This window comes from Vigna angularis, chromosome 10 (assembly GCF_016808095.1).
Source record: "Vigna angularis cultivar LongXiaoDou No.4 chromosome 10, ASM1680809v1, whole genome shotgun sequence".
In the NCBI taxonomy this organism is placed as follows: Eukaryota; Viridiplantae; Streptophyta; class Magnoliopsida; order Fabales; family Fabaceae; genus Vigna; species Vigna angularis.
Window position 1 is genome coordinate 11,582,768 of NC_068979.1, and position 10,688 is coordinate 11,593,455.

Sequence of the window (10,688 nt, forward strand, 5' to 3'; positions counted from 1 at the left end):
AAGAATGAATGAATTTATGGTGGATTTGCCATTTCATTTGAAATATGATTGCTACGTTCATGATAAGTCCAATCAGAAATATGAACCGTAAGAAAATATCAATTAAATCTATAGTAGAAGACGCAAATAGAGGATAAGAAAATGATGCATTGAGAAGAAGATAATTAGAAGGCAGAGTGGAAATTTACGTTGAAGTCAGAGTGAATATAAGAATGATTTTTCTTTTTAAATAAAAGTAAAGGTTGATAATAATCTATTTTATAAATACAAATAATTGGTATATGCATGTATGAAAAGTAAAGGGATACATAAGTTTCTAGTTTCAAAATCTCGATTATGTTTTAAATTTTCATATATTTTTATTTCAAATTTTAGAAGTTAATAGATATAATCTTTATAATCTAATTATATTAATTTTTGTTATGTGTTATGTTAAACATGTTCCAGACAATTGAAATGTAAATAGACCAAATTCAGTTAAGAGAATCTTAGTTATTTATTTTTTAAAGTTTAAGAGTATCTTATTTATTTATTTTTAAAGATTAAAAATTAAATTGTATCAAACTTTAAAACAAATCTAATTTTGTATCAAAGTATATATAACTCACTGGTAAATTATGCTATTAAATATATAATTTGGATTGAAAATATTTGTTTATTATAATTTTTTAATTAAATTGACTTTCAGAAAAAATTTCGGATTAAAATATATTTAATTATTATTTAAATTTAAAAAATATTTAAAATTTCATCACATTTTTATTATATATAAATTACGTGGATGCTTTATATTATGAAACCATTTGATGTTATATATGTCATATCTTAGAACATGAACAAAATAAAATAATATAAATAAAATAGAATGATAAATTTTTTCATATAACATACTTTTTTTTTTTTATCTTTTATATTTTCAAACATCATAATTCCAATAAAATTGTTGCAGTTCATTATGTCTGTGTGCAACAATAATTAATTATAACCATATTATAAATTATTATATTACAAAATGCAATAATAAAATATTTTATTATAACACATAAATATAATAATGAATAATGATGTTATAACATGATTGTTATGAAATACTGTAAGAATAAGTTATAATGTAATACAACTTTTTCTTTGTTACCGTGACTTGTGGTCCAATTTCTGTGAAGAAATAAAAAGGATAGACAATTATTTTATTTCTTGGCTCCCTTCTGGTTTTTTCTTATAGCAACATGGTTGAGTTGTACTGGTTAGTTTAAAACAATTAATTGTAACTAGGTAGTAGACCAGACTGTAACATCTGTAAGATTTAGTTACTCACTTAGTCTAATTCAATTTTTGTTGGAAGTGCTTTTCATTATGAGAGCAATACTTCTTTTTATGGTCTTAGTTGCCTAATGAATTCCAAGAAGAAGTAGAAACTTCTGAGTTTTTTGTTTTTGTTTTTTTCTGTTCCAGATATATAGGCACTGTGGTAATATCATGAAAAGGTTAAAAGGGTCCTCATGACAGATTTAACTGTTGTTCTTATGTATCAGATTAGAACACAGTCCCAAGAAGACAGAGTAAATAACAACCATCGAATTAAGAAAATAAATTTGTAATTTTCAAGGGCTTGAAAAGTAATTACACAACTAAATCCAAGCATACACGTGGAGAGATATGAGAGGCCTTCTAACTTGCAAGGAGAATCTGGTGGGTCCAATCATTATCCTATCCAGAAATCCCATGTCTCATAATGCAATTTTCTTTCTTCTGTGGCCGCAAATGCTGTCTCAAATTTCATGGATCACATTCAAATCCTATGAAAATTACCATTTTTTTTTTCTGAAAAACTCTATGAAAAAAAAGGAAAATCTTTTCCCTGTCACGCCCCCAAAAGGCCCAAACCACACCAATGCTCATCACAGTTCCTCCCCATTCCATTTCAGTAACTGGGATAATCACACCCCAGTTTCATACATATAAACACTTGTCAAACACTCTGCAGCCATCTGATCAACTTTCCTTGCATAATGGACCATAAAGTTCATCCTTTTCTGGTGCATAACCATCTCTCTCCAGTTTCTATATTCAGATTTTGAGTCAAATTCTTACTTGTATTGAAAATTTAATTTCATCAATTGTAACTTGTATCTTATTGACTAGATAATGTCTTGCATACAGTTATATGTTTTTAGCTTAGCTTGCTGGTTTAACATGGTGTGGATGGAAGGATGAGTGGGACATCTGTTCTTTGCCAATCCCATCTTTTGTCACTTCCAAATAATCCACCCCAAAACTCTGAATTGAATGCGAAGTTCAATGAGCAGGGATGGTTGTCTTTGCTCAAGAGGTGCAAGAGCATGGAAGAATTCAAGCAAGTTCATGCCCAAATTCTAAAATTGGGCCTTTTCTGGGATTCTTTCTGTGGCAGCAATCTTGTTGCCACTTGTGCTCTATCCAGATGGGGCAGCATGGAGTACGCTTGCTCAATCTTCAGGCAAATTGAGGAACCTGGTAGCTTTGAGTACAATACCATGATCAGAGGAAATGTCAATAACTTGAATCTAGAAAAAGCTCTGTTGCTGTATGTTGAAATGCTTGAAAAAGGAATTGAACATGACAACTTCACCTACCCGTTTGTACTCAAAGCATGTTCTCTATTAGGTGCTCTCAAGGAGGGAGTGCAAGTCCATGGTCAGGTTTTCAAGGCAGGTCTCGAGGATGATACCTATGTGCATAATGGCTTGATCAGCATGTACGGGAAGTGTGGGGAAATAAATCATGCTTGTGACGTGTTTGAGCAAATGGATGAAAGGAGTGTGGCTTCATGGAGTTCCATCATTGGTGCACACGCTAGTGTGGAATTGTGGCAAGATTGCTTGATGCTTCTTGGGGACATGAGCAATGAGGGACGCCACAGGGCTGAAGAGAGCATTCTAGTTAGTGCACTTTCTGCTTGCACTCATTTGGGGTCTCCTGATATTGGAAGGTGCATACATGGGATCTTGCTGAGGAACATTAGTGAGCTCAATGTTGTTGTCAAGACTTCACTAATTGATATGTATATAAAATGTGGCAACCTTGACAAAGGGCTTTGTGTGTTCCAAAATATGGCTGTGAAGAACAGATACTCTTACACTGTCATGATCTCAGGGCTTGCCTTTCACGGGCGTGGAAGGGAAGCTCTGAGAGTTTTCTGTGAAATGGTGGAAGAAGGTTTGGCACCTGATGATGTTGTTTATGTGGGTGTATTAAGTGCTTGCAGTCATGCCGGTCTTGTCAACGAGGGTCTTCAGTGTTTCAACCACATGCAACTTGTGCATAAGATCAAACCAACAATTCAGCACTATGGTTGCATGGTGGATCTTATGGGGAGAGCAGGGATGCTAAAGGAAGCCTATGAGCTCATAAAAGGCATGCCAATTAAGCCTAATGATGTGGTTTGGAGGAGCCTTCTCAGTGCTTGTAAGGTTCATCTTAACTTAGAAATAGGGGAGATAGCAGCTGAGAATATTTTCAAGTTGAATCAACACAACCCTGGTGACTATTTGGTGCTAGCAAGTATGTATGCAAGGGCTCAAAAATGGACTGATGTAGCCAGGATCAGAACAGAAATGGCTGAAAAACATTTGGTGCAAACACCCGGGTTTAGTTTGGTTGAAGCAAATAGGAAGGTTCACAAGTTTGTGTCACAGGACAAGTCTCAACCAGAATGTGACACCATCTATGAAATGATTCACCAAATGGAATGGCAGTTGAAATTTGAAGGCTATGCACCAGACACCTCACAGGTGTTGCTTGATGTAGATGAGGAAGAAAAGAGACAGAGACTGAAACATCATAGTCAGAAGTTGGCAATTGCTTTTGCACTAATACAGACATCTGAAGGATCTCCAATAAGAATATCAAGAAATCTTAGGATGTGTAGTGACTGTCATACTTACACTAAGTTCATTTCCATGATCTATGAACGGGAAATTTCTGTAAGGGACCGTAATCGCTTCCACCATTTTAAAGATGGAACTTGTTCATGTAAAGATTATTGGTAAATTTCATTACATTTATGCAAGGGTTCTTATAGGGCTAGTATTTTTTTCCTGTGTTACATTTGATAGTTATATTACAGTAAATAGACACTGATTGATATAATATTGAACACTGCCATCTTTTGCATCTCTTTTTGTACCAATAATGTTGCTGATGTCAAGAAAAATGGTTTTCAAAGAATTTATGAATCTTGATGAGTAACTTTTGTTTTCTTTTGGTATAATTAAAATGAAAACTTCAATATAACCCTCTTAGCTAAATGGAATTGGAGACTAGAAACGGATGACTAAGGTGTGTGGATAGAGGTACTTGAATCAAAGTATTTGTTATGTATCCGAGTAGGAGACGTAATTAAACACGATCACAGAAGGTAGAAAAGACAATGAACGAATGAATTTTTTTTATTGATGGTAATACCTAAATAAACAAAAGTAAACAAGGTAATTGGGAGCATAACCTCCTCTATTTACTTGGGAGCATAACCTTCCTCATAGGAGCATAACCGCCTGTCAACAAAATTCAATAATCAGAAGCATGCCCTAAACAATAACATCTAGCTTTATTTATATTAAATATTTTCCTAGAATATAATTCTATTTACTATAATTACTTCTATTGAATATTTCCCTAGAATATGGCCTTCTTTACTATAATTATTTCCTGCCCATCCTAACTGCTGTCCTAGTTAAGATAGTCACTTTTCAACCGATCGACTCCAGTTTTTCATCGCCTTCCGTTCGGCTTTGCTTCCCCCTGTCTCCTACCGTTCGACTCCAACTCTTCACCACCTTCCACCGTTCGACTTGCTTCCCCCTTTCTCCTACTGTTCGGCTCCAGCTTTACAGCGCCTTCCACCGTTCGACTTGCTTCCCTTTGCCTCCTACCATTCGGCTCCCCTTCCTTCTATCCTATCACCTAGTATCCTATCATTACACCCCGCTGCAGAACAACCTTGTCCCCAAGGTTGGAACCGGGGAGCTTGATCTCATGGCTCTTCTTCAATTTAGGTCTGGAGGTTTGGGTGGTGGCAATTCCTCTTCAAATGACTCCCATTCTTCCTTCATTTTGGTCACCTTTTTTCCAAAATCGTAGGCCTTGAGAAAATGGTCTTCAATGTCTTCCCATACTTCAAACAACTCTCTCCCCTCTACAGGTGTATCAAGAACTGCAAGCCCCTTTTTCTGTTCGCTGACCCACCTCTTCACAGAATCCATCTTTCTCTCTAGGGCATTGATTCTTCCATCTGCCCTTCCTTCCAAAGCCTTCTTTCTTCCTTCCCTCACACTAAGGGTATCCGGTAGTTCGCTCCCGTTCGGATCTGTCAGTCCTCGCCCGTTTGGTTCCGGCTGTCCTCTCCCGTTCGGTTCCGGCTGTCCCCTCTCTTTCGGATCTGGTTGTCCTCTCCCATTCGGATCCTGCAGTCCTCGCCCGTTCGGTTCAGGTAATCCTCTCATGTTTGGATCTGGCAGTCCTCGCCCGTTCGGAGCTTGGGTGTATTCTTCCACTATCCCCGACTGCTTACTGGCCGCTAGTCTTTCGAAGATGACCCCCTGCTTCTTTCTCCGAATCAGATCACCATCGCTTCCTTTAAACCAGCCCACGAATGGTTCCTGGCCTTCTCCCTCCAAAATCTAAACCAATATCCGACACTTCTCTCCATACTGATGTAGGCTAGGCACACCTTCTCTTCCTTTGACACTACTTGTAATTCAAAGAATTTCTCAACTTTGTTGATCCAATTGAATGGATCAATTCCTTCAAAAATCATCTAGTTGTCGATCTCGGCCTCCCATCATCCTCATTAGTTCTTGGAAATTTTTTTGCATTGCCGCCTCCAAAGTCCCCATGGACCGCTCCATGTTCTCCAGCTTTAGCTCCATGTCCTCCAGTTTCCCTTCAACTGCATTCATTCTTCCCTCCATCTCATCTTTCACTCCTCTTACAGGATCTGGCAGGTCGGACCAATTGTTACGTATCCGAGTAGGAGACGTAATTAAACACGATTATAGTAGGTAGAAAAGACAATGAACGAATGATAATGAACGAATGAATTTCTTTTATTCATGGTAATATTTGAATAAACAAAAGTAAACAAGGTAATTGGGAACATAACCTCCTTCAATTACTTGGGAGCATAACCTCCCTCAATAATCAAAAGCATGCCCTAAACAATAACATCTAGCTTTATTTATATTAAATATTTTCCTAGAATATAATTCTATTTACTATAATTACTTCTACTGAATATTTCCCTAAAATATGGCCTTATTTACTATAATTATTTCCCGCCCATCCTAACTATTGTCCCAATTAGGATAGTCACTCTTCAACCAATCGGCTCGATCTCTTCGCCACCTTCCACCGTTCGACTCCCCTGCCTCCTACTGTTTGGCTCCCCTGCCTCCTACCGTTCGGCTCCCTTGCCTTCTATCCTATCACCCAATATCCTATCAGTATGGGTCATAGAGAAACTTGTGTGAAAATAACATGTAGGAAGGATTCATGGTACTAGAAAGATCTGAGCAAAAAGTCTGTGGAAGTTCTGTGTAAGGAACTTGGTTCTATAACTACACGAGCATATAGGTGAAGGAAATAAAGTAGAGTTTTGGAAGGACTGTTGGATAGGGGTTGAAAACCGGAAAAGTATAGAAATTTATTTAAAAAGTTTTATTTTAAAAGAAATATAAGAATAGAAAATTAAAAATATAGTAATTAAGATATCTCAAATAATACTTCTTGGCTTCTTCTCCCTCAATCTTTTTAGCCTTAGGTATGGTGGCTGAATGGTTTTCCACTATGTATCTTGAAATTTCTTTGATACGGCCATTTTTATTGACTTTTAAAAGTATTTTTGTTTGAACTGTCCCAATCATTCACCTTCATTCTTTTGCCAAAATTTTCTTGGTGGCACTTCATATTAGCTGATTCTTTGTGGGTGGATGTTTTCTTGTAGCAGCAAGAACTTGATCAAATGATACTAAAGGTGATAGAGAGGCTAAATGTTTTAAACACTTTGTTGAACATACCTTTTCCTTGTATGTTAAAATTTAGGGTTAAACATGTTTTTAGTCCCTTAACTATCAAGCGTTTTTGGGTTTCGTCTCTCTTTCAAAGTTACCTTCACTTTGACCCTTTACCTTTAAGAAACTATAATTTTTAGTCCTTCGAAATTAACGACGTTAAATTTTAGCTGAGCTGGCTAATGGTATGCCACATCAGTCTTCCTTCTTCTGAAAAGTATCTTCCTTTTTCTGAAACATGATGATCATTTTCCCTATTCATCTTCATCATCTCCGAACTCTCTTCGTCCTCGGGACGCCCCTCTCCCTCCATCTCCAACATCCTCAACCTCACCACCGGAACATGCGTCACTTCCTCCCCATCCTCTGCCTCATTTTGCTCCTCACCACTCCTCTCCAACTCTTCCAGCACTACGTTCCTCACCTCTCTGTCCCCGCCATGTGCAGCGCCTGCTCCAGCGCCAAACTCTTTTGCTCCAACGGGTTCCTGTGCTCTCTACCCTGCTGGTAGTACATAAAAGAGAGACAATGATTGTGTATAAATTAATATCTTTGGATGAACCTTCATCTACTACATTTTGATAATTAATATCTTCTCAATCATCTACATACATTTTAACACAACAATGACCGTGTATAAATTTAAAACAAATAATACAATAAAGAATAGTATGAAAGAAAGTAAAATAATTACCTTGAAGAACAAATCCATACTTCCCACTAAAGTCACATCCTCAAATAAAAGAAAATTCCTATATTTGTTAATGATATGAGAACCAATGCTAAATGCAGATTCACATGCAACGATAGTTATTGGAATTCTTATTCGGACTTTAGCCATTAAAACAAGATCAGAAAATCTTTGACGATTATTCTTCCACCATTTTAACACATCCATGAGCTCAAAAAATTCAAAATCTAGAGTTGATTAATCGAAATAATTGTCAAGTAGTGTCCTTCCATATTTGTTACTTAATTAAGTTTGCACTCTTTTAATTCCTATTATAATTGTTAGTCCTATTATCTTTATCTTTAATTAATTGGTTATTATTTCTTATTTGTATTTTGGACTTAGTCCATATTATCTTTATCTTTATCTTTTGGACATTATTTCTTATTTGTATACATGATTTTCACTATATTAAACAGGGTATCTAGAGCTTAGTTATTTTGAGAAAAAAAAATTTCATTTGCCTCTATCACTACATCCATCGCTACCAGTGACGTCATCGTCTACCGCCGTCATCTATTGTTGGCACTATTGGAATTCCAATTTCGATTGACGATCACACGATTTTGATCATCTCAACCAAGTGACCACCATGTCATCAACAATGCCTTATCGAAGCTCCTACGCGCTCTTAGCGACTTTTTTTCCTCTTTCAGGTTTGTTGTGTGTGGTCGGACGTTTTGTATACTCTCAGGCAGTTATTTAGAGCATCGAGGTTGCTCTTTTTTCTTTTTTAGGTGTCTTGATGGGAGAATCTTGAATTTTTAAGGTTTCTTTCACATGTTCATCCACGGCTTCTTTTGACCTCCCTTTTGTCACCTCTTGCAAATTGTCATTGAAGATATATTGTTGACATCCAATAAATAAAGTCATTGTTGAAGAGCTACCACGGCTATAAATAAACTAACAAAAACTATCTTTGTTACGGGAAAAAAAACATATGATCAGATCAAACGCAATAATTAATAAAATAAAATTATGATTAATAAAATAATAATAAAATAAGTTAGTAATCGGCATAATGTAAAAGCAAGTAAGTGTAATGAAGTGAAGTACATTAAAAATAAGCAACCTACATAAAAACGGCTTGGTTTAGATTCAGACGAGGATGAAGATTGTCCATGTTTGAGCTTTTAACATATGTTAGCAAACCTTTACTATTATATTCAATAAAACGCTTGTACAATTTTTCTTTGATTTTTTCCAATTTTAGCTCCAAAGTAAGTAGATCAAGTTTTTCAAAGCAAAAGGCAATGTTTCTAATTTCATTCTTGATTCTAAAATTGCACCAAAAATTGTCCTAAAAGCAAACACAACGTTATATTCATTCCAATATATTTCAAATTTGACTATTATTTATTCAATCACATCCTTAATTTCTTTGTCATCCTTCACATTTTTCATGGAATCTTCCAAACTTGTAAAAAGTACAAATTAGAGGTAGGATACTGATATCATAAAAAGACAATAAGAACCTACAAATATTTTCAAATGAGAAGTACCATACTTTCTTCCACCACACACAAATATTTTGTTACAACCATTGCACTTTGCACTCTCTTTTCTATCCTTACCCACCCTAATCTTAGTAAAATACCTCCAACAATGAGTCGTGGTATCCTTATTTTTCTTTTTTTTCAGTTTCACCAGTTTCAGATTGTTTTTCAATATCATCTTTCTCAATCTCATTTTCACAAAGGGACATATTAATATCCTCCTCATCCATTCTAAATTCCAATTTAAGAGCCTGAGTACAAATTAAATAGGATGAATAAAATCAATCAAAAATGCAACCTGTATATACATAGAATTGAACAAAACATGAAAACATGTGCGTAATACACCCAATTTATAGTAAACACTCGATATGTCTATACCTCGTCGTGAAGGAGTGTGTTGGAAGTTTTAAAGAGAGATCAAATACCTCGTCGTGAAGGAGTGTGTTGGAAGTTTTAAAGAGAGATCAAATTATAATATAAGGTGCCTAACTCTGTGGGGTTGAGTTACGCTGAAACGTTTCTAATACTTAAACCCGGTTAAGGTCCAACATATCATAACATTGCTCAAACAAAAGATATTCAGGAATCAGCAACCTTTGACAAGCATTAACATGTGCTTTTAGAAGTATTACAGCTTATTGACTTCAACTCACTTATGCAGATGTTCATTGAGGAAGTTATGGAACTTGTAGAGCTTAATTCCCCTCTCACCTTGCAGTTAACCCTTCTGTGCACGTTTTAAGAAACTCCTAATCCAAACAGCAGAGAACAAACCCCTAATCTAAGAACAAAGAGATCCAATCACATAATGCAACAGAAAAACATAAACCCCATTCCTAATATTGCGCTTATAATCAGCAGTGTCAAAAGCTCCAACCACAGGGAGAAAGACGCCGTTGCAGAGACAAACCTGATGTTTTGCTGCTGTGCTGGTCTGATAATTGGGCTGCTGTGAGGGTCAGAGACAAACGGGAATGCTTTCACTATTAAGGGTTGGAAAACGGACTAAATGATTAAGGTTAAACGAAGGCAACTTCCTCCATTCCATCATTCATCATTTCCAGAACGGAAGGTTTTGATGGGGTGAGAGAAGAAATTTGATGAAGTTACGAAATTTTTATGGTGGGCCATGAATAGGAGATGATTTGAAGAAAGAGACTGAAAGGATGGGCATTGCTGTTTCAGTGGGATTCCAAATTAAATGCAGAGAGGTTAAGTTAAGGAGAGTGGAGATAGGGTTGAGACAGGTAGGTAGGTGGAAGTGAACAGAATGAATATAATGGGTCAATTTTTGTACATGACCACACTGCATGTCATTATGCATATAGTCATATACAATGATGGTACGTTTAATATCACATGGGCATCTCAGTATTTAGCAAACCAAGTCTATGAAAGAACAATAATGCTGAC

The 10,688-nt window shown here is 36.0% G+C and overlaps 1 protein-coding gene and 1 long non-coding RNA gene across 2 annotated transcripts; one reads left to right on the forward strand and one right to left on the reverse strand.

The window, feature by feature from the left end:
* The first annotated feature begins 1,739 nt into the window (after positions 1-1,739).
* Positions 1,740-4,065, forward strand: LOC108335049 (pentatricopeptide repeat-containing protein At1g31920). Its single transcript, XM_017570969.2, has 2 exons — positions 1,740-2,036; positions 2,161-4,065. Exon 2 carries the CDS (start codon positions 2,211-2,213, stop codon positions 4,026-4,028), a length of 1,818 nt encoding a protein of 605 aa, XP_017426458.1. The 5' UTR covers positions 1,740-2,036; positions 2,161-2,210; the 3' UTR covers positions 4,029-4,065.
* A 5,193-nt stretch (positions 4,066-9,258) lies between these two features.
* LOC108335720 (uncharacterized) lies at positions 9,259-10,492 on the reverse strand. The gene is made up of 2 exons (XR_001832782.2): positions 10,186-10,492; positions 9,259-10,056 (listed from the first exon to the last, which is right to left on the reverse strand). It is a non-coding gene; the product is annotated as an uncharacterized LOC108335720 (long non-coding RNA).
* Positions 10,493-10,688: the final 196 nt, after the last annotated feature.